Here is a 24,307-nt window from a genome sequence, read left to right on the forward strand (position 1 = left end):
CTCTTATTTATTTATTTATTTATACATACATTCATTGATATGCCACCTCTTTCCCTGATGGAACTCAAGACAGATAAGAATATTCCATTCCCTGGCTCATGTTGGGTATTAAGAATCTGCCCTTGGCTTTGGGCTTTTGTTCCACATATGCATACTTAGCTATGTAGGACTGTTTAAGACAGGAGACAACTGGAATATTAAAAAACAAAAACAAATCTGTCTTCACATTTCCTTACAGGCTGCCCTGTGTGACTTCCAAAGGATCCACATCATGCCCTGTGCTTCCATGGTAAAGCAAATAGTTAAAAGTAATAAAAACAAGCACAATAAAGGAGTTGGATGAGAGAGGAAAATGGCAGTAGCAAAACGAGCTAACATCATATGGTAGCCTACCAGTTCATTTATTATATCATAAATGCCTTTTCCATCTTTGTAGCGCCTTACCCCATACACAGTTACATCTGTGGAGAAGCATCACTATTTATGGCTGAGTACTATTACCATGTCAATTGAAAACAGTTCCCTGCCTTATGACACACAAATCTACTTCTCCTTTGTGAGGCACTGGGTGTGCTGGACCGGTGTCTTGTCCCAGTAATGCACTGGATGACAGCCAACAAACTGAAGCTCAATCCAAGGAAGACTGAGGCAACTTAGACCAAATGGCTGAGAGGATGGGGTTACAATTCCCTCTGAAGGAGCAGGTACATAGCTTGCGGGTACTCCTGGATCCTTTGCTGTTGCTTGAGGCTCAAGCGGCCTTGATGGCACAAAGTGCCTTCCATCAGCTTTGGCTGGTGGCTCAGCTGCACCCCTATCTGCGCCCCTAACTTCTGTTGTCTATACTTTGGTAACCTCTATGTTAGATTACTGCAATGCCCGATACATAGGGCTGCCTCTGAAGACGTATTCAGCTGGTGCAGAATTTGGTGGCCAGGTTGCTCACTGGGGTATATTACACAGATCCTAGCCCAACTGCTTTGGCTGTCAATTAGCTTCTGGTCCCAATTCAGAGTGCTGGTTTTGACCTATAAAGCCTTAAACAGCTCAGGACCACAAAATACATGAAGGACTGCTTCCCATATACAGTGGAACCTCTATTTGCAACCATAATCTGTTCCGGAGGTCCATCCAGAGGTTGAAACAGGTTGCTGGGAGAGGTGCCATTGTGCACAGCGGCGATTGCCCACTTCTGCGCATGTGCAAATGGCGATTGTCACTCCTGCGCATGCACAAACAGCAGCAAACCCACTGGTTACTTCCAGGTTTGCTGCGGTTGCGACTTGGAACAATCGTAAGAGGCAGTGGTAAGTAGAGGTTCGACTGTACTGTCCCAGACTCCGCGTTCATCTGAGGCCTTTCTGTGTGCCTCCACTTGGGGTTCGGAGGGTTGCAACACAAGAACAGGCCTTTTCTGCAGTAGCTTCCCATTTGTAGAATGCTCTCCCTACAGAGCTTCACCTGGCACCTTCATCTTTAGACACCAGACAAAACTTAACTCTTCAACCAGGCTTTTGGCCGATTAATATTCTATAGCCTTTTAAATGTGTTTGTGGGAAGGAGGGATTGTTTTGTTGTTTTTGTTTTAAATATTTACATCCATTTTTACCTTGTATTTTATCCTGTGAACTGCTCTGAGATCTTATGATGAAGGGCGGCATATAAATCTAATAAACAAACAAATAAATAAAATACATGCAGGTCCCGCTATTGGGACACTAATTATCCAAAATCTGAGTTATCAGAACCCAAAGAACTATACCCAAACCTTGTTATATAAACAGCTGATTCAGATATCCAAAAAGCCATTGTTTGTCTACTTCCCTACCTATTTCTAAGGAGAAATTGGACAAATTGGAGCAGGAGAAATCAGACAAATCATTTTTTCCTTTGTTTGACTTTTGCTGGCGGGCTACAGCAGTTTGGGGCAGAAACCAGGGAGGGAGTTTGGACAAATCACAGATTAGAAATGTTCCCGTAGGAAATGATAAAAATCAGCTTGTTATGCAAACGCTCGCCTAACAGTTTCCTGGGAATGGAAAGCAGGACTTGTGTGTACTTTTATCACAGTTTAACCATCCTTAACTAGAAGTCCCATTTATATAGTACTAAATATGAGGAGCTTCCAGACTGGCTGTTTACTGAACATCCATCCCAATACATTTGCACAGAGGTTGAACAATTACTACCAGCTAGTGGTTGCTATTGCAGGCTTCCGCGTTAGCAGCCCACTGATCAGGATTTAGCAGAAAGCAAGTTCCATTAAAACAAGAGATTTGCTGCCATTTAACAACTGTAGTATTAATTACATAACATAATTGTTATTTAATAATGGCTAGTAATAATTCACCCACAGCAGTTTTTAAAAACTGTGAAAGGGGAAAATATTTTACTCACTAAGAATTAGCCTATATAGAGAAACAGCAGCATACAACTTGTAGCTTAAAAAGCAATGGATGGATGGCAGTTGAACAGCCTGTGGAAAACGCAATGCAGTTAGTACATCTTCTAGCTGAGCATCCTAGAAGTATTTAAAACCACAAGAATTTAATGGCTATTGAAGTTTCTGAGCGAAACTGGACATTTGTGGTGTTCTTTCAATATTCAGTGTGTATCAGAACATTCCACATTATCAAGAAGTCTCCACAAGTCTTACCTCTGGTATAACATTCAAAGAAGTAATTTTCTTGTACAGGGAGAGAGGTGTGCTCCACAGCAGTGGCTGAGCCACCTAACCATGGAAGAAGATGCCCTAACTCATCTTTGCGCATTAGAGCAGAAACATTACACACCTCTACTAAATTGTAACTAGCAAATTCATCTTAGGTCTTCAGTATCCACCCTTCCATGGAGCTTGTTCTTCTTTCAGTCCATAAATTCAGCCATAAGTTCATAAGCAGAGAAGTCAACCAACCTTTTCTCATTCCCTCACAGTAGTCTTCAGAGGGGAAAACATGTAAAACAGATTATGAAAATGGTTAAAGAGAGGTCCCCTCTCATTGGGCAGGCCAATGCATTTTTGGTTGTTTATTTCAATACTTTTGTTTCACTTGCATCACGACTTAGTCGTTTCTCTGGATACATGTTTGCAAGACATAGTGTGGTAATCAGAGAAACTGTGGCTACTATAGTCAGGACTGCCCTCATGGCTTTAAACCATCTGGGATAGGTGGGAAGAAGACTAAGATCATAATGCAAGGCTATGCCTAACCCTATTATAAGCATGAGTCCAGCTTGAGTGAGGTCATCTTTGAAAAGCAAAGTAAACCAGGCAAGTAGTGAAGGAACAACACTGTTAGCCAGATTAATCCAATCAGGACTGGCAGGACTGCCTTCTGGCAAAGCAAATCCCCATCTGATCCCTCCTAGGAAAGATAGTATAGATGCACCATATGCAATCTGAGCAAACACCAACTCTGGGTAGGAGACCTTCTGGATAGCCATTAACAATGGCACTGAAACAAAGGGAATTAATCCTGCAAAGCCCAAATACAGAGCAGGCTTTGGAGAGTCCTTGAGGGAGGGCATGTCATATCGCAACAAATCCAGCTGTCGTGGCTCAGGTTCCGGAGGTTGTTTCTTCTTCCAGCTGCAGCAGGAAGAATGGAAACCCTGTGCCTTGGTTATGCTGGCAGATGCCTGCCTAAGCAGCTGTGATTTTGGCAGCACAGCCAAAGGGACAGGAGAGCCAACTGCCTTACTCCTTCCAGGTTGCAGAAGTCTTTGAAGATACATCATCTGCAATTACAAATGCAAAAAGACATCACTCAGCCTTCTGGTAGCTTAAAGAACCAACTACAGTACTTCATACTTTTCAGAAGGATGCTTCATGCATCTAATAAAGTGGACCATAGTCCATAAATGCTTACATCATTAAAATGTATTAGTCTTTAAGGTGCCATTTTCATCGTTTTTGCTTCAGTTCTTAATTGGGGCCTCTGCCACAGCTAAGTGTTAGCAATGAACAGTGATTTATATTTCCATTTTTTATGAATTTGTCCAAGGGAGTAGGGTTCCCCACCACCACTTATGCATATTGGGAGGGATTCAACTAAGTTTTACTCAGAACAGATCCATTTAAAGTAATTGACTTAATCATGTTCATTAGTTTCAGTGGGTCTCCTCTAAGTAAAACTTAGCTGAACACTACCACTATCTCTAGTTAAATCCCACCAACATATGAGAAACTCGCCTAGGCAAGACTTGTATATTCTTTAAATTTTACACTTCTAAAAAGCTGCAAAGTAACATTTATTTCCACAGACATATATTAAGGTAGCCTTCTTTCACTTCAGTGAGCAATGAGTGTTTCAATATATAGACAGGTCTTAAAAGCAAATGAAGATGCAACTGTTTTGGAGACATTTACCTTGGAAGGAACTTGAAAACAACATCGCTGTAGAAGGTGAAACATTTTCAGAGATTCTGAAAGATAGGGATGGTTAGCAAAATATGCTCTTGCATTACCTCACCTGAAGTATAATACATGGATAAGGGTGCAATCCACCACATTGTTGTGGCATGCTATGCTGATTCAATTTTCATCCAGCACTAGAACTGGTGGATTAAATTCAGAATATCCCAGAGACATTTGGGAGGTCAAGTCCCAGACAGTCCAGCAGTCAAAGCTGCTGTTTGATGTGTGAACATATGAAATCATTCCCAACCATACCAAGCCAGTAACGGGAACCACCTGGTACTGTGGGCTTGCAAGCCCTGCAGCAGTTGCACTATCTTTGCTCCCCAGTTATATTGGGGATATGCTGGAACTTGGCTGTGTATGTTGGTGGATGATGTCAGCAACAGTGGATAGCACCACAGACCTATTAAAACAAGATTAAAGTAGCACAGAAGCTAATACAGGTTTGTATCCAGTGCAGTGCTGAGTGAACATCCCATCAGTGTGAATGGAAATCTCTCCCCCTTTCCTTCCCCTGCATCTGCCTCAACCTTGCCCAAATCTGCCCTGGAGGGTTTGGGAAACCCCAAAACAAATGAAGGGGCATGCAGGGAGAATCCCATTGTTTAAGCAGGAATCTTGCGCTGATGTGCTGCTTGCTTAGTGCTGCACTGGATATAAGTCAGACTTGCAACAACATTCAAAACAAAACAGATACTATACGATATAGCTGCATGTGCCCATTTATTTCCCTCCCACCCAAGTTGCTCCAAGGTAAAGGCAATGCCGGAGGCAATACAAAGTTATTGCAACCTCTCATCAGTTAATACAACCCTGTAAAGAGAAGGCTCAGATTTTAAACATGTGTAACAAAGCCAAGTTTCTTAAAAACCATTGTAGAATTTTAAGCCTGTGAACAAATCACGGGCCCTACCTAGTCCAATAGCCTGCTGCAGAGAAGGTGTATCCCTAATAAATTTGTGCAAACTTTCTCAAAAGCAAAAGGTAACACATGCACGTTATGCACTTCCTCGCATGCAGAACCGCACTCTCCCGGGAATTCACTCTCCCTCCTTTCTCTAAGCATCCGGTCCCGCCAATACTTTGCTTTTCCGCGAGTTTCTCCCACGTCCCGCGCCTGTCACAAACCCATAGAGCCTCACCCTTTAGTAGCAGGGGGAAATCGAGGGCGTTGCAAGGGGCTCCCGGTGGGCACTTTGGGCTGTAGTATCAACCTAGTTGCTCATTAACTTTCACCTCTAAGCGGCAGACACAATAAACGCGACTCGCAGCCTTTGTAGATTCTTACAGAAAGCTTTCCCACAATCCAAAGCCTTTGGATTTGTTTTGTTTCGTTACAAAAACGTGCTTGGTAAAATTGTCCCGGGTGCGGAAACTGACTCTGCCTTCCCAGCGCAATTCGCGTTTTCCTAGCTTTGCTCCAAAATCAGCCACTCTTCACATCAACCTAAACTCAATCCACACTCCGCCTGGGGAAGGGGCGTTTCCTGTCCCCTGCTTTAATTCCGCCGGGTGCGCGTGCGTCGCGCTTAGTCTCTCGGCTTGGAAAAGAGGCGGGACTCCCGCCCTTGCGTACTAAAAGTAACAACGCACGAGCGGATCCTCCTCCCCGCGTTTAATGGCGCTGCAAGGCCAAAATGAAAGGCCCTATTGCCGCCATCTATAGGCAACAACATTATTGCACTTTCCTACACTTTCCCATAAATCCTTGTACAGTACTAGCTAGATCAGGGGTCAGCAAACTTTTCTAGCAGGGGGCCGGTCCACTGTCCCTCAGACCCAGCAGGGGGCCGGACTATATTTTGGAAAAAAAATGAATGAATTCCTATGCCCCACAAATAACCCAGATATGCATTTTAAATAAAAACACACATTCTACTCATGTAAAAACACCAGGCAGGCCCCACAAATAACTCAGAGGTGCATTTTAAATAAAAGGACACATTTTACTCATGTAAAAACACGCTGATTACCGGACCATCCGCAGGCCGGATTTAGAAGACGATTGGGCCGGATTTGGGCCTTAGTTTGCCTACCCATGAGCTAGATCCCAACTCCTCCATAAGAAAAATAATCCACATCCAACTACATCTCTACAGTCCTCAAAATAACCATCCTTTCACCAGAGTTCCCACAGTGTGAGCTGAACAAAGTATAACCATAACTACTCCCTCTAGCTTTCAAAAAAACATAAATAATCCCTACAAGGGCAAGTTCCATCTACACAAACTACACCAGACACCTGCACTTTCCTGGCCATGAGCCAGTAAACTGAACATTCCAACTCCTTATCTCAAGGCCAAACTTGTTATGTCTTGGAGCACCTCAAAACCTGACAATATGAAGATCCAGCCTTCCCTTCTTAATTTAACTGGCACCTCAATCTGCTCAAGGCATGTCTTCCCTGAGAATTGCAATGTACTTGGGCAGAACTCTTCAAACATTTTGGTAATGGAAAGTGGCAGATTGCTCCTATGTAGAAGTCTTTGGTGGCACTCCCTGACTCTGCTTAGGACTGGGCTCCAAATATTTGAGGTTAACATAAGGTTACAAGATGTCCCCGTTTCCCAGGGACAGTCCCCGGATTTGAAGTTGAAAAGTGTCCCCAGATTCATTGGAAAAAAAATCTGTTAACCTTAGGTTAACGCATAGAACAAATAGAATTTAAGGACACATATAAAAGGTAGGGGACGCGGGTGGCGCTGTGGGTTAAACCACAGAGCCTAGGACTTGCCAGTCAGAAGGTCGGCGGTTCGAATCCCCGCGATGGGGTGAGCTCCCATTGCTCGGTCCCTGCTCCTGCCAACCTAGCAGTTCGAAAGCACGTCAAAGTGCAAGTAGATAAATAGGGACCGTTCCGGCGGGAAGGTAAACGGCGTTTCCGTGCGCTGCTCTGATTCACCAGAAGCGGATTAGTCATGCTGGCCACATGACCCAGAAGCTGTCTGCGGACAAACGCCGGCTCCCTCGGCCTATAGAGCAAGATGAGCACGCAAACACAAAGTCGGTCACGACTGGACCTAATAGTCAGGGGTCCCTTTACCTTTACCTTTATAAAATGTAGGTCTGAAAAATATTCCCAGGGAATCCTCCACTCAGTAGGTGGCAATCACACAGTCTCTTCACAGCTGTAAGAACTGCAGCCTGTTACTCAAAGATAAATACTAATCTGATCTGCTTACACAGACATGAGTCTATGCATGCTCCAGTTACACCGAAGAGCTAAAAATTCTAAATACTCTTTAACTACTGTCTCCTATAAGTCAGAGCAGGTGGTCATTAAGCCAATGGGAAGGAAGGTATTCCAGAAGTTAACCCCAAGTGATGCTCAGGCATAGCTGGTGTTATTAAACTGACTATAAATGGTGACCACAGTACCCTTGTGAGTTGAGGCTGGTGATGATAGGCTGTATGCCTGAGTCCCTCTGATTTAATTTTTCATTACCTACAGCCAGTGCTTTTTTTAAACAAAAACTGTTTAGGGGTGCTCTCATTTGGACTCAATAAAATTACCATTCTATAGTTCAAATCGGAAAAAAATAAATACAGTAAATGGACAAAAGTACAAAGATTCACAAAATGTTTAGGGGTATGTGTACCCCCTTCGTCGTCGTCCCCGAAAAAAGCACTGCCCACAGTACACAGCACACATGTGCACAGCGTACACACTTATCCCCCACCCCCTGCAAATAGGCTATTAAAAAGGCAGTCAGTGGTAATGAGGTGGCCTGACAGGGAGGTCCCATAGCCTGCGATTGGGCTTGTGGTTCCCCAACCTTGGTCAAGGAGGTCAAATCTTTACAGAACACACTCAAAGCCACAATAATAGAAGATCAGCTAAAATTTCTACCACAGATCAGTTTCCCACTGACATCTGGTTAGCCAGTGTGGGAAAATACTGCTGGATTAGATAGGCCTTGAGTCTCAACCTGAATGGCTCTTCTTATGTACCTACTTGATGTTTTTACACACAAGTTGTTATGTATCCATTCATATACACTGTATATACCATAAATAAGATACAGTAGATATCAAAATGATATTAATTAAGTTATGTATCATTTCTGCTATGCTAATTCTCTGGTTTGCTCTTCATGCTGAGTCTTGTTGCTGCTGTCTCATCCTGCCTTGCAATGAATAAGGAAGTGTGAAAGAGAGAAAGGGAGATTCAGCATTTGAAGGGAACAGTTACATTATACAACTATTTCTGTCCATGAAATATACTGTACTTTTGAGTGCTGAAAGTACTGTAGAAAGCACTGAAAAAAATTTTTTTTTGGGGGGGGGCAACATTATAGTAACTTCTACACATAAATTCATGTTTCACAGCATATCTCAGATTACACTCTTTCTAGCTTCATTTGATCTTTATGGTTTGTGACTGTATGTATAATAATATTTGTATTAATCAGGCAGCCATAATATATTAGTTCTTTCCCCCATTAATTTCTCCTTTACTTTCAGTATTTTCCCACCCCATGTTTCATAGCTTTATGGATTGTACACCACTGAAATTAATTAGCTCTGCACAACACACCAGGAATCAGAATAACAGGGAGAAATGTACAGGAGTAACCAAAGAGCTAGCATCTTTTGCCTGTCTCTATGGCAAAAGAAAGCCAACCGCATGTAGTCAGCATTGTGTCAACATAAAGGAGTATAAAGCACGGGATCTGGCAGCTGCTGCTGTTTTTGCAATTTCAGTTTTCTGCATTTGCAAACAAAGATTAGGCAAAGTTTATGTCTTTTTTCCCCCCTCGTTCAAAATTATTTGCTGTAATGCTATTTATTCTAATCCTAAATCTGTTTTGGAGGGCACGACTGGTTTGTCTCTTTTCCTTCCTGACAGTTAGCTATTGTCATGTAAGGTTTACCTGACAATACCTAATTATTTACTCTATAGAGTTGACCCACTTTAATCAGTGAGAGCATGGTGGAATCAGAAGACTGCAGCCTTTCTGGAGTCTGTCACTGCAAATTAGTTTGTTTGGCCCAGTTACCTAGATTTTGCTGTAGAAGAATGCATAAATTGCTTTGGCTACATTTCTTTAGGCCTGGTTTATGCACACGAACGAAAAAGTCTGGTTAAAGTTGCTATTGAATTCCTGAGAATCATTATTAAAATTTAAGTAGCCTGTGGTGGGGCTGTTTGCACCACTGGGCTCGCGGTCGCTGATAAATAGAAAACTACAGACATACAAATGTTTCGGAAAGCTTTTTCTTTTCATTCCTATCAGCAATATTAGGCAGGCCTGCGCGCTTCTCGGTGGCGGAATGCCTGCTTGTTCCACCGGCTTAAATTATTTGGGAGAATAAATGAGTGCCTGGCGCTTTAAGAATGAAGAGACTTCAGAGCCATGGCTGGAGATAATGGCGAAGGAGGAAGAAGTCCATAATGTATTCGGGCAGCAGGACGTTAGCGTGCGGGGAAAGCGCACAGCATCACGGAAGTAGCTGTGAAAGGCTGGTTTGCCTGCAGCCTCCGATAACACAACCAGGAGGATACACGCTCACGCATGCGCAGAGCAGAAATGGAAGGCGCGCGAGAGCCCTGAGCAGCCTCTTTGGTGGGCGGCACGCGAAAGACTACTTCGCCTGGCTCGGACGAGCCAGAGCACGAGCGGCGGAAAGCGAGTGCGCGTGCGCCCCGGTCTTTTGGCACGGGCTGGGCCCAGGTGGGTGTGTTTCCCCCTCTCCCCCCCTCTCTTCGCACGCGTGAGTAGCCCCGCCCCCTCCGGCCCCCGGCCGGGCTGGGCCGGGCAGCCATTTTGGGCAGAGCTTTGTTATGGTTCGGTGTGGGGAACTCAAGCGACACAGAGAGTGAGGCGGGAGGGGGCGAGTGGGGCCTGGTCCCGTAAGCACGGCCTTGTGTGGAGAGAAGGGAAGAGGAGCTGGACTTGAGGCGGCGCTGAGCGGCAGCCAGCGGCCTTTGGGGAGAGAGTAAGGTAGGGAGCGGGCAGGGGGAAGCCCAGAACAGGCGAGGGGGCGGGAGCATAAACAAGTGGAGGTTCTGTTGCAGGAAAGAGCCGAGGGGGCGGTGGAGGCCCTGCGGGGTCGCTTGGCGGCCGGGAGAGTTGCTCGGGGCAGTTGTTGGTTTGCGGAAGCGCTCGGGACGAGGGGCATCGCGGAGAGGTGCTTGGCAAGGGTTGGGGGGGCAGGGAGGCGGCGATAGCTAATAAGAGGGTAATGGGGGGACCTGCTTGGAGGTGTCTGCGCGGGCAATTGGGGGGGCGGGGTGGAGACTGGAGGTGTGCGAGGAAGGATCAGCTGGAGTAAAGAGTGAATAGCGGAAGGAGGAGGCTACGGTAGGCCTCTGGAGTGCAAAGTTGAGCAGGAGGTGCGGAGTGGCCAGGGCAGGCAGTCGGTGGCATGTGATTTTCAGGGCAGGTGGGAGAGGGTTTTTTTGTTTTGTTATTTGTTGGCATGGGGGTGAAATGGATTTGGGGTTCCAGCGTGGGTATAGGAAGGGAGGGAGAAGCTGATCAAAGCAGTTGTGAGACTAGGCTAAGGTAGGGGGCGGGTCTGAAGTGGGGTAGGCGGGGGGGGGGCTGTCGAGTAGGGCACAGGATTTTATAAAGTGCGAGGAGTTATTCTTTAGAGGAAAGGGGGCAAATGCTGGCTTGTTGGACAACTTGTAGACAGCTTGTTGGACAACTCGAGACAGTAAAGTGTGGTGGGTCAAAACTAGGAATATTTAAGTAAGAATGCTTGACTTAGCGTAGTTTCCCTGTGGAGCTGTTTTCGTTTTCTTTTTCACACACACCCGCCCCAAACAACAACAGCGACTCTGTGTTCAGGAACAAATATACAAGTGTCAGGACTGGATAATTATATCTTGCCTTCCATGCAGACTGCCTTGTAAAATCTAGCATTGTTGTTCTTGCTGAGCAGGCTGAGAAGGAGGGAGTTGACTTGTGGGTGTGTTTGTAGGGAGGTACAAATAGAGTATTTTGAATATTAAGGCAGAAGGAAGGCATACAGTATTATACTTGTGTAATACTTCTTTGCTGCATATGACTCAAGGTAAGGAGTAGTGTCAGATTCTGGCAGTTACTGGTAGATTTTTTTAATGCTTGAATGGAATGTGCACTTCGTGTGTCTTTCCTGTTGGCTATATAACTCTAGATACTGCTTGAAATTATTTGGGTGTGTGGGGGTGTAAAAACATTTTCCTTTAAAATTTGGGTAGCTGAGTTAAAATATAAATGTTAAATAGAATCTAGTGCAAATGTGGAAGTTGTTGTGTGTCTTAAAAGGATAGTTGCTTTGACTGTTCTGCACCAACATTCCTTGGGAAATAGGACAATTTGTCTATATGCCTTCTATGTAGAAGATAGCCTGGAGGAAACTGAACAATTCTTAACTTTTAAAGAGAATGTACTAAACTAGTAAGTACTTCAGCCCGACAACCTTAACAGTAAGAATTTGCATCTAGAGATCTATCAATAATACTTTAGTAACTTGTTTGACTTTTAGATGCAATAGAAAAAAAGAGTTCCAGTGACCTGTGTTTTCTTAGGGGTGGGAGAAGAGACCAGACTTATAAGTTCTACTTTTGTTTTTTTCTGGAACCCCAAGATCCATCAACCAGAGTTGGGTGCAAATGGCATACTTAAAATTAAAGAATCTGAGCCCAAGAATTTGTTTTTAGTACCAGACCTGAACTGAGCTGACAGTTCTTCCACACACATATCCACTCCTTGTTGCTCTATGCCACCCTATTTTCTTCATTTCAGCAATCTGATTTGTGCGTCTTGCTATTATTAAGCAATTGATAGTCAGAAATCGTTGCCAACCTCCTGAAAATCACATAGATCTTCCATTAAATCCCCAATCTCTGCACCCCTGTCTTGGGTGATCATTGTCAGGGTAAGGATGAGAACTAAGTATATTATGAAAGGATAATAGAATTTTGCAATCATTTTGATAGGTACTTCATTTATATAAACTTGTACACACTTTTGCATGAGTCACATGTTGTTCTTTTTTAGATGTATCTCAAAGAGATTAGTGGGTTTGGGATTATTTGTATGTCAGCTAATACTTTTTAGTCGATTTACCATTTGCAATTCTCCCTTTCTGTACAACAACCATAAGTGAAATTTAACCTTACAGTCCAAATACTGAATGTTGCATTAACACTTCTGCTAATAGTAGTAGACAGATACAACTGTGGGTGGGGATTTTTTAATTAGATTTTGAGTTGTGTTGTCAAATTTCTGCTTCTGTTGTCATATACCCTACTGTAATGAGAAGTGGAAATAAGATTAGAAATTTTCTTAAATCCTGCAAAATATTAACATTGTCATGCTAAATGCTCTTCAAATATGTCCACCCAGTTAATAGTCTGCATTCCTATTCACACTAACTTCAAGCTGCATTAAGTGTAGTGGAACTTCTGAGCTAACTGGTTTATTGCACAGTTTTGTTTTAGATACCTGAGTTAAATTCAAGTGCTTTGTACATAGTGAAGCTTATACAGAAACTCGTTTGTCACTTAGGCATTCTGGTGCTTGCTAGTTTTTCTGCCTCTGTAAATTAAGAGAAGAGTGTAAGCCTCACCACTCTGGAAGACTTCATTGCTCCAGAAACTTTGCCCTAGTAACAAATTGTCAATATTTCTGTACACAAGAGTAGCAGTGCAAAAACATTTAGTATTAGAAGAAACAACAGAACTGGAATATAATTCCCAAAGAGGATATGTTTCCATTTAAGTTTCTAGAATTTTGTTAATGTTTAAGGAAAGAGATGAGAATGGCTATGTTGCATTCAAAGCAAGTACTGAAAGAGAAGCCAGTATTGCCTCACCAGTTGATTTGCATGGTATTTGTTAGCCTTTACTGACTTATGGACAACTGTTAAGGGGGAAGGAATGACTATTGTGAAAGAAATATGTTAGTTCGCTCTTTTGCTGCAACCTCTGTATTTTAGAAAGAACACTGCACTTTGAAAGATAAGAGGTTTTGATACTTCCCATCTCTCCACTTCCCCTTTCCCTACTCCTTTAGCTGTAAAAATAGTTGACTACTATATGGTAAAGTCAAGCTAGATTGAGACCAATGTAATGCATTTCTAGGGCACACATTTCTTCAAAAAGGTGATGAGACTGATGCCTAATTTTTATTCTCTTTCCGGGCTCCTAACATGTCTCCTACAGTAGGCTGCAGCATGTTACTAATTTGTCATTGATAATATTAAGCTCAGGTACTTGTAGCATAACCATATATCAGGGGTCGCCAACGTTTTTGGACCATTTTGAATGTTGAGAGAATGCTGATGGTGCCAGTTACAATATGGCAGCCATGGGGGAATGGCATGGCACAAAATTAGAGAAAGTGAAGATACATTTTCTGCCCCTGAGCAACCTCATGCTTACCGTGGGAAATCAGCTGTGGAGGTACTAATGTCAAAGGCACAACAGCCTTGTTTTCCCCAATGGCAGTCCTAAACCAAAGCATAAACTGCCATCCTGTATCTAGAACATAAATAGAACAAGCCCTATTTAAAAAAGGAGAAAGACTTCTGAAATAAACATGTGTACTGTGCATATGGGGCCTATCACATTTTTTGTAAAATGGTATAAATACGACCTTGTAACATAGTTTCAAGTACCGTATTAGGTCAGAAGAAGAAATGCAAAAAAATTAAATTGTGATGGTCTTAAAATCTAAGCTTTCTTTTTGAAAGACTGTAATATGTTTGATTCATGGTGGAAAGAAAATTCTGTTCTAGATAATAAAGAGAAACTCTGTGAAGGGTGAATTCCACTATGTATTTAATCAAACACTGGATTCAATCATAGCACACTTAAAAAAAAAAGATTTTAAAAGTATGTAATAGATGCTACGGACAATTAATGCAGATCTTTGATTGGCTTAATTTCTGGAGTGTACACAGATATTTTACAGCTGTGTGTGTGGAAATATGGAAAGTAGTAATTCAGGTTCAGGTGTAACTGAATTACAAAAAAATGGTTAGGTGTGTAAAATGGCTGACTTGTCTTCAATTTGTCTGACATGACTTTTTAAAGAATATATTGAAACAGACCGCTTTCATTTTAGAAATATAATACATTATTTGTTTTAAAAGTGGGAGACTCAAGACCACTTATTTAACAATATATGGTGTTTATACCCAAATAATTTCATCTCCAAAATAGCTATGTATTTGTACAGGCATTTAAACTTGCCCATACCAAAATTGGAGCTTACTTGCAGCCTATTATGGGTTGAATCCAGCAACCATTGGATAAATGGAATGACTTCTGCTCCTGCAGTGGAACGTCTCCTCCCCATGACCCCCGAATCTGAGGTAGTGGGTTGGGGAGGTGGGGGTGCATGGAGGGGGGAGGAGAAGTACATGAATGAAAGCCATTCCACTTGTGCAAATTTGTTTCGGATACAACCCAGAACATTTTAAAGCTTGGGAAGTTTTAAATAGTGTGGCAGTGGAACTCGTCACCTTAGACTTTGTTTATGGATAAATATATGTGTTGTGATGGTCATCACTATTCGATGTTGATAGACATCTGTATTAATCTGAGATACAAACAAGAGTCAGCATCCACACACAGCCATTTCACTCCTTCCTTCACTAGAGTGAAGCAGCCAGGAAGCTGCATCCAGACCAGGAGCCATAGTTATGGCTTTCAAACAAACCACATTATGAAACCATGGTATTAAGGTGATCACTGCATTAACTAGTTCCAAGTGTGAATGCATCAAGAAGCTGTCGGCTGCAGCTTCCTGGCTTGCTCATTTGTGCAAAGGAAGAGGTGAAATGGTTGCATGTGAGTGCCTGAACCTTGTGTAAGTCTTGATTTACTAAGCCAAGATTATCCTCTGAACATCACCCATGTATAAAGTATGCACAAATTAATATGGGTTCAGCAACCAATTGTTGACTTGGATGAAGCAACTCAGTGATCAAATTTCAGTTGAGCCATGGCTTATATGTGTGGCATTATGGACGGCAAAAATAATAATAGTCTAGTAATGGCCCACTTCACAATGATATCGGTAATGATGCCTCTCTTGTTTCTTTTTTTTTTCATGATCTTTTTTTTTATTAAATATTTATTAGCATTTTCAAGAAACAAACAAGAACAAAAAATAAACAGAACAAAAGAAAAATACAAAAATACATAACAAAATTAAACAACAAAAGAAAAATAGAAAAAACACATAAAGTTACTAATACTTATTGCTCTTAACCTTATTTCTCAGACTTCCTCACACCTCCCCTTCTTGTATTCCAGTTTAAATTGTCAGTTCAGCAAGTCCTTAACTTATTTCTTTACCTTAACTTATACATTTATTCTAACATACCATTTTTTTACTTTACTTCTTTTTTCCATTTCCTCCATTTATTTTTAACAATCTTATTTTCAATTAATTTAAAAAAGAAGAAACCAATTTTACCTTATTAAAAACACACATCAATACTTATACCTCATTAGTTGTTCTTAAACCTTTTTCCTAAAGTCGACCAAAATTTCCCTTCCACGATTTACCCAATTTCCTTACCACTAATTAGAAATAAAAAAAAAAGAAAACAAATTATCCTTATGTACCCTTTGGATTCCCAACCTCCACCCACCCTTTTCCCGGTTCCAGTCCCCGACCAATGTCCATCAGTCTTTATGTTATTTATTTAGCCTGGAGACCTCACATCTGAGGCCCTTTTATCTCTCTCAGTTCCTTTCTGCCGGTCTCTTTGATGGTCCTTAATGTTAAACCCCAAGTCTCGGAGGGGCTCCGGTCCAGCAGAATCCTTGTTGTTTCCAGCCAGTCTTCCATACTTAAAAGCAAAGCCTGTGGGGGGCTCCAACTCTTGTTTCAAATTTCTTACAGATCCAGATGTCCCCAAGGCTCCAGCTTTCACCTTCCGCAGATTTGTAATCCTCAGGTCTTCAGATCTCCTCCAAGGGAGATCTCTCCATTTTCCAGGCTCCCATTCAGACCAGGCTTTCCACATCCAATTTTTATTGTCCTTTTTTGTCATCATGTCAGGCCTCATATTGTAACTCTCCTTTAACTCCTGCACATCTCCTGCTTCTCCTTCATTTTCTTCAAAAACAGACCTTGCTCCATCATTTCTGCACTTTCAGTTTCATTTATTTGTTCAGTTAAGTAGGCTTCCTGTTTCAAGTCCTTATCAGGCTCAAAACTGTTGTTTACTGTCCAGTGTAGTAGTGATACCTTTGTAGACAAAACATTGTATTCATCTTTCAAGTTTCCCAAGAGAGCGAGTGTTCTGTCCAGTTCTGCTTGGAATTTACGTACTCCAGTCATTTTTGTAATGTAGTATCCCTATTACCCCTCTAGGGGGATTTTAGTTCCTTAATGTTCCTTTCAGCTCCAAACCAAAGTCCAGTTATTTTGTATCAGCCCTCGTTGTTTTCAACAAAGTTGTACCAAGTGAACCAGCAAAAACAGCAGAAACAATGTTCTCTTTTTCCAGCTGGCAACTAGCTGACTAGCAGCTCTCTTGACAGCTGTCAAAATCTTCCATGCAACAGACTTTCTCTTGGGGCGTTCCCGGGTCTCGGGGGGGGGGGGTGAAATTCCAGTCCCCAAATTCTTTTTATCCTCCAGTAAATCCTTATAGTGTCAAAACCGTGAAATCAAGATCTTTTCACTAAAAAACAGGTTCTCTCGACCTTAGTTGCCCAGTCCTTTGCTTTAAATTGTTTACAAAGAGGGGGGGGTGACTTCCTTTTTAGCCCCTTCCCGCTCGTTCCAGATCCAAAATTAAAATTTTTTAACGTTCCAATCTCCGTATTACTCACGGGTTTATGTTTTAGAGTCCAGTCGGTCTTGAAAGAAGTTGGCGCTCTCTGTCAATGGCTTGCGGCTTCACTCCGTAGGCGAGGGAGTACTCTCAGCACCACGCCTCACCCTGCCTCCGTTCCGAAGCCTTTAAAAAGGCTCCGTCGCGGATTGGGGGGGCGCAAATGGTGCCCGCCGAGTCTCTGTGTTCACAGGCATCCGCGCCTGTGATTTTAAGGGTCCCCGCTTCGCCGCAGCGGCCAGACCCAGACGCTACGGAGCCGATTCCCTCCGGAGCTCGGAGGGAATCCGCCATTAAACAATGGCGCCAACCCGGAAGTCCCGATGCCTCTCTTGTTTCAGTGTACAAAGGGTAAATTTTTCGTATGTTAACCTGTAGTTCTGATTTTCAAGGGTTTCACAAAAGCTTTAGTAGATTAATGTGGGACATATTAAGCTACTAGTGAAATACTTGTTGTTGTGATGGACGTTGTGTGTGTGTGTGTGTGTGTGTGTGTGTATATATATATAAAAACCCACATGTGTAGAGATACCGTGTACACTACACACATTCCAGGAGCACCTGCAGTTTGTATATAGAAATACACCCTCTTGTCTGAATGGAAATATATGATTTTTGTGGCCGCAATGTAGCCTACTGTATGAAGGTAACAGTGTTCAAAACTCCCATTGTTATAGGTGCATTGTGCGCCAGAAAATTTTATTAGTGTGAGCAGTTTCTGAGCTCTGGGTGCAGTACTACGCCTAAGATTTCAGATTAAAATTACAGTGGAAGGAAGAGAGGACCTTTTCTGACTCCCCACTTCCAGCTACTCTCTGAAGACTGGAGAAGAGACCCTCTTAAGAATATTAGGGGGAGGGCAAGAGAAGGACTAGACCATGTGAAAAATGAACATAATATTTTAGCTGCAGTTTACTCATTTTCAGCTTTGTATTATTGTTACTTAAAAAGCATTCCATTGTTGCACCCATAACCTAGGTTTAGGGTGCCATTTAGTTCCTAGCTTTCAAATCTGTTTCTAACACTGGAAGGTAAGACTTGTATTTGATATTCTGTCCACTCTTGTACCTGGCCCTTTCTGCAGCCCTTTGGCTGAGACCTTTTTCACTCCCATTTAAAAGGTTAATACCAATACCAATAACACAAGCAAGATATGATTGCATAGCATTCTTGTTGGCAGTCTAGCTGCAATAGTCTAAACTGCAGTTTCCAAAATGTCTTCAAAAACAACCCCTTGAAAAGCTCATTGCATTATTCCAGTCTAGAAATTAACCAGCCATGGCCAGGCTGTCTCTTGTCAAGAAAAGGTTGCAGTCAGCATATCAGGCATAGTTGATAAAATGCACTACGCGTCACTGAAGCAGTCATGTTAAAATGGCAAAGTTGAATCCATAAGCACCCACAGGATGCACACCTGATCCTTCAAGGAGAGTGAAATCCTTTTCAGAACTGGTTGAACAGCACCTCCCTGGGCAGATGAACCACCCACCAACAGCACTTCCATCTAGTTACAATTTATTGGTTCTCTGCCAAGTACCAGGACAGCAGTGCTTCATCAGGAATTGACAGAGCTGGGTGTCAAAAGCCCCATAACCCTTTATAGGACACAGGAGTTCCTCAGCAGATAAGTTGGTGCAGAATGGGTTCCCATAAAATAAAAATCTGAAAACCACTGGTGTAAATCATAAGCACTGCAGCAGTTGTCTGAACCACCTAAGAACATTCCGCCAAATCACCTTCTTCCATCTAATCAACCATATTCAAGGTTTCAGTGGAAGGAAATGAAGGTGGAAGAACCATCTCCAGTACATGGCTTCAAATTTCAGATTTAATGACAGTTACTTGATTTCAAGTTTTCTCGGAAGTAATACATGCAAATCCCATTATCTGAACATAATGCGTTCCTAGAAAATCACTCATTAGGCGAACAATCACATAATGATCTGATGAATCCCATATTCCCCTCCTAACATTTAGTTTGGCCTTCAGTCACTGCCTCTCCTCTGCAGGTTATATTAATCACATCCCTTTTGAAATTTTTATTGATCAGGGTTGACCATACCAGTTTGAATTTTGTCATCCTAAGGATGGAAGTTAGGGCTGTTGTTCGCTTTTGTAGAAGGTGAAAAGATGTGGTGTGAAATGTTTGTACTCTGTTCTACATGAGTTGGGCCAGACTGCTGTTGCTCCTTTTTTCTGTGTTTGAAAATAGACTAGGATTTAGACTGAAGCAGTGTTAGTTGATTATACTGGTTCATCATAAATACATTCTGCCATACTAAACTGAAAGATCAAATTCAAAATAGTTAATATATGAAGATGTTTTCTTTGGTGTGGGAGTAAGTTCAATCCTTCAGGTTCTGAGGGTCCAGATGCTAGTGCTGCTTGTGACCTATGGGCCAGTAAGTCTTAGTATGTGGCTGAACAGCACATCCAAGTGTTTTTGCCTACCAATACAGTGTCTTCCAAAGTGTCTTCCAATACAGAATTCCATTGCTCAAAATGCATTTATATGGGAAAATGCAATGTAGCACTAACTAGCAAAGAACTACTGCACATGGCGTTGGAAGTCATGCAATCAAGAGATGTATGGAGCAAATTAGGTTTCGGAAGAAGTAGGATGAACTGTGTTTTTAATTGAGAACATAGTAACTAATCATGATTGGGTAGAATTAATGGAATCTGGACTGATTTTTTTGCAGATTTCTGTTTAAGGTTAGATAGTAAATCCCATGTGAATCACTCAGTAATTTGTGTATACCTATACCTAACAAGGGATGCGGGTGGCTCTGTGGTCTAAACCACAGAGCCTAGGGCTTGCTGATCAGAAGGTCGGCAGTTTGAATCCCCGCGACGGGGTGAGCTCCCGTTGCTCGGTCCCTGCTCCTGCCAACCTAGTAGTTCAAAAGCACGTCAAAGTGCAAGTAGATAAATAGGTACCGCTCCGGCGTGAAGGTAAATGGCATTTCTGTGCGCTGCTCTGTTTCGCCAGAAGCGGCTTAGTCATGCTGGCCACATGACCCGGAAAAACTGTCTGCGGACAAACACCAGCTCCCTCGGCCTATAGAGCGAGATGAGCATGCAACCCCAGAGTCGTCCGCGACTGGACCTAACGGTCAGGGGTACCTTTACCTTTATACCTAACAAACATTGAGCTGTAACTGTATGCATCAGTGATTAGAAAGCTGAATGCATAAAACATGCAGTTTTCTAGAGTAAACTAGGCTCTCCTGCACACTCAGCTGTTTGCCATATCGGTTTATTAGTTGCACTTAAGTCAGTTTCCTGTGAAGTTGTGGTTTGACAAACCTCTGAAGCATTGAAGTAAGGCACTCGAGGAGGTAATGAGATGGATGAATTGGCATATTGCTAACTTTCAGACTGATGAGTGATAGCTTATCTGTCAGATTGTTGAGAGGCTCCCTGGGACAGTAGGTTCCTTTGATTTAAACATTTATGTACAAGATTTTGACCACTATAATATGGATGTGGCACACAAACTTGCAATATTATATATGTTTATGTTTTTGAAGGGGGCATGATTTCATAGTGTTTCACTAGATATAAATTGCAAAGCTGCCAGACATGCAAATAGCCATTTTAAAACTCTTTAGAAAGGAACAGTACTAAAAACATTACAAGTAAGGGCTGTTCTATGGAGATTACACTTAACCTTTTTTTGTTCTCAATTCTATTAGTTATTCAGTGTCTATGGTAACATATGTTAGGTCTTTAATAAATGCACAGGTATTTGCAGATTTACATGTAACTGCATTGTGTTAATTTAACCCTTCTCTGCTTTGCTTCTCAGGCAAACCTCTTGTAAGCTGAGCAATAGCTTGGAACTTTTATCCCAAAATAGAACCCAGTTACAACTTTGCTGAAACGAAAATAATTTTAGTATTTGAGTTAAGTGAATAACTTTTCCTCCCAAGGGTTGTAATGTTAAATTCCTGAATTATACTGTGTATTAACTTTCACTTTTAGTTTAGACAAGTATATTACGCCATTCATTCTCAATTGTTACTTGCTAGAAGGGTAAATACTAGTTATCCATGGATGAGCACCCAGCTGACACCATGCATCTGTTTCTGCCGGAGAGCTGTAGAGATAGATGCCACAACACTGCAATGTGCTTTTCTATTAATAATACTGACATATTTGAACAACTAAAATACAAGTACACACCCAGAAACACAATAATTGAACAATAGGACAAAAACAACCTAACTTTAGGAATGGAAGCAAGAAAAAAGTACAGTATAATTGAATCTAAAGATACATGGTATACATTCTACTTGTCTTTGTTTTCCTTCAAAGGATCCTCACTTCTGAAGGAAAAGTTGAAGTTGGGATACAACCTTATCTTATGGCACTTAAGCTACACTCTGTATAGGAAAAAGAGGTGGGGGCGATGCTTATGTGTAACGTAGATCAGGAGAAGATGACTAATCAGACTCTAGAAAAGGGTTCTGTATTTTTTTCAAACAATTTAAAAGTTTGCTGCGTCTTGTAGCTCACCCACTCCTTGCATACTAAATCCAACATTCCAATCTGGGCTTTCAGCTGGGTCCTAGTCTTGACACCAAATGCTTTGCTCTACGCAGCACATTTAAACCATAAGAGGAGCCCTGTCGGATCAGACCAGGGGGTCTATCTAATCCAGCTTTGTGTTCTCAAAGTGGCCAACAGATGGAAGCCCACCCAAAGGACATGAGTGCTATGATGCACTCCCACTTGTGATCCACCCAACTGGTTTTTAGAGGCATTCTGCCTCTGATGCTGAGGTAATATAGAAACTGACTAGTTATTCTAAATGCAGAATAATGGGCATCTCTGCTTGCATGATTGAATGATTGTGAGGCTGGTGCAGGTGGATGAGAGTGGGTAAGCCTCCCTGCACCAGCAGAAACCCTTGTGTTGGCTCCTGCTAGCTAGCAGAACTACTTAGCCCAACAGGTCTACTGTGACTGAGGTACTTCATTAGGTAAAACTAACCTATCTTTTTAGTTTAGTTTACTTTAATAAGTCAGAAATGTTAAACTGGAATCTATTCAACTTAGGGCATCAGGATATGTTCCAGGAAATCAACATTTCTGGTTTGAGTTGAATCCTGAGAAGGCGTGTGTGTGTGTGTGTGTGTGTGTGTGTGTGTGTTTTAATGTCTCTTGCCAAATAATGTTGAATTCCCATCTAGGAGATAAGGAGTTCAATTTCCAGGTTGTGAATGGATAGTTAACTTCCCTTCCTGCCCCAATCAGTAAAAGAAGTTATCACTTCACTGGGGACTTGCATGAGGAGGTGTTGCTAGAGGACAACAGTTCCTGGCCATGCTGGCTGCACTGATGGGAGTTGGAGTTCAGTAAAATCTGGAGAACCACAGATTTCCCTTTCCCAGCATAGTAATTATGGGGCCAGGATATTAAATCGGTGATTCTTTTAAAAATAATGTGCCAATCTTGACATAGAACTTTTTGAATCAGGCTAGAGCAGCTTTCCCTGACTTGGAGCCCCCTCCGCCCCCAACTACAGCTCCAGCTAGCATAGCTAATGATTAGGGATGATGGTAATTGTAGTCGAAAATGTCATGAGAGCATCAGGCTGGAAAAGGCTGGACTAGAGAATATCAACTTACTACTTTGCCATGATTATAGCTCCACATTGAGCTATATGAGATCATAGAATCTTAGAGTTGGAAGGGATGCAAGGGTCATCTAGTCCAACCCCCTGCAATGCCGGAATCTCAGCTAAAGCACCCATGGCAGGTGGCCATTCAACCTCTGCTTAAAAACCTCCAAGGAAGGAGAGTCCACTACCTCTTGTGGGAGTCTGTTCCACTGCCAAACAGCTCTTACTGTCAGAAAGTTTTTTCCAAATATTTAGTCAGAATATCCTGACAACTTGAAGGCATTGGTTCAAGTCCTACCCTCCAAGACAGGGAGAAAACAAGCATGTTTCCTCTTCCACGTGACAGTCTTTAAGATATCGGAGGATGGCTATCATATCTCCTATCCTCTTTTCCAGGCTAAACATACCCAGCTCCTTCAAGCGCTCCTTGTAAGCCTTAGTTTCCAGACCCTTAATCATCTTGGTTGCCCTCTGCACATGTTCCAGTTTGTGAACTTCCTTCTTAAATTGTGGTGCCCAGAATTTGGACACAGTATTCCAGGTGTGGTCTGACCAAGGCAGAATAGAATGGTACTATTACTTCACTTGGACACTATACTTCTGTTGATGCAGCCTAGAAGAGTGTTAGCTTTTTTTTTTTTTTTTTTTTGCTGCTGCTGCTGCTCCTGCTGCATTACCCTGTTGACTCATGTTAAGCTTGTGGTCCACCAAGACCCCTAGATCCTTTTCACATTTACTGCTAGTAGTCCAGGTGTCCCCCATCCTACATTTGTGCATCTGGTTCTTCCTGCCTAAGTGCAGAACCTTAGATTTGTCCCTATTGAAGTTCATTTTGTTAGCCTGGGCCCAGTTCTCCAGTCAAATATAACTTTACAGGAAGTATGTATCAAAGAGAAATTCAGGACTTAAAGAAATGAATGCTATGCAGAATACCTTAAATGCGGCTGTTCTGGGGTTTCTTTTTGACCAGTAGGAAACCTTCCATAATTTACCTTTTGTGATTCTAGGCCTGTAATTTCTGCCATGGTGATAAATCAGCGGAACGTGGAATTTTTAAATTCTAAAATGCATAGCATCCTTAGTGATGTGCTAGTGTTCTGTGGTGTGTGTGTGTGTGTGTGCGTCCAATTTCAAATAAGTCATAGCTTAGTAGTTGTTAGGGTTGATTAATTATAGACACTGTATTAGTGAGGGTTGTTTGGTAGGTAATAAAATTTAAACCTTTCATAAGAGTTTTTCTGAGCTAGATTTACATATTCAGCATTGCATAGTATTGACTGTGCTCAGTCCTCTTTTGGTTGACTTTGGGGGTTTTGCCGCCTTGTAAAGTGTTTTTTATATATATATCTGCAAGCTTCAAGGTTCCCTCTGAGCAAGCAGACAACTTTCCTTTTGTTTCTTTCTGGCCCTTTTTTGGGGCTTTTGTCGGTATTCAGTGAATTTGCAATTAGGGAGTGTTATTTGTAT

General features: G+C 42.1%; 2 protein-coding genes across 7 annotated transcripts in view; one reads left to right on the plus strand and one right to left on the minus strand.

The window, feature by feature from the left end:
* Nucleotides 1-2,370: 2,370 nt before the first annotated feature.
* TMEM69 (transmembrane protein 69) overlaps nucleotides 2,371-24,307 on the minus strand; it is a 43,259-nt gene continuing 21,322 nt past the window's right edge. For 2 of the 3 annotated variants that reach the window (XM_053392587.1, XM_053392588.1), the window contains exons 3-4: nucleotides 4,370-4,425; nucleotides 2,371-3,738 (exon numbers count right to left, since the gene is read on the minus strand). In XM_053392587.1, coding sequence (XP_053248562.1) covers nucleotides 3,028-3,738; nucleotides 4,370-4,414 — 756 coding nt within the window. In that variant the 5' untranslated portion in view covers nucleotides 4,415-4,425 and the 3' untranslated portion in view covers nucleotides 2,371-3,027. Of the gene's footprint in view, nucleotides 3,739-4,369; nucleotides 4,426-5,562; nucleotides 5,965-24,307 lie in introns of those variants that run through there. The other variant, XM_053392586.1, reaches the window with a different exon arrangement.
* Nucleotides 9,978-24,307, plus strand: part of GPBP1L1 (GC-rich promoter binding protein 1 like 1) — a 33,316-nt gene continuing 18,986 nt past the window's right edge. The window contains exon 1 of one of the 4 annotated variants that reach the window (XM_053392582.1): nucleotides 9,978-10,095. The gene's annotated coding sequence lies outside the window, so the exon portion shown is untranslated. Of the gene's footprint in view, nucleotides 10,096-10,161; nucleotides 10,366-11,108; nucleotides 11,444-21,023; nucleotides 21,121-24,307 lie in introns of those variants that run through there. The other 3 variants (XM_053392580.1, XM_053392583.1, XM_053392581.1) reach the window with 3 other exon arrangements.

Source organism: Podarcis raffonei, chromosome 6 (assembly GCF_027172205.1).
Source record: "Podarcis raffonei isolate rPodRaf1 chromosome 6, rPodRaf1.pri, whole genome shotgun sequence".
In the NCBI taxonomy this organism is placed as follows: Eukaryota; Metazoa; Chordata; class Lepidosauria; order Squamata; family Lacertidae; genus Podarcis; species Podarcis raffonei.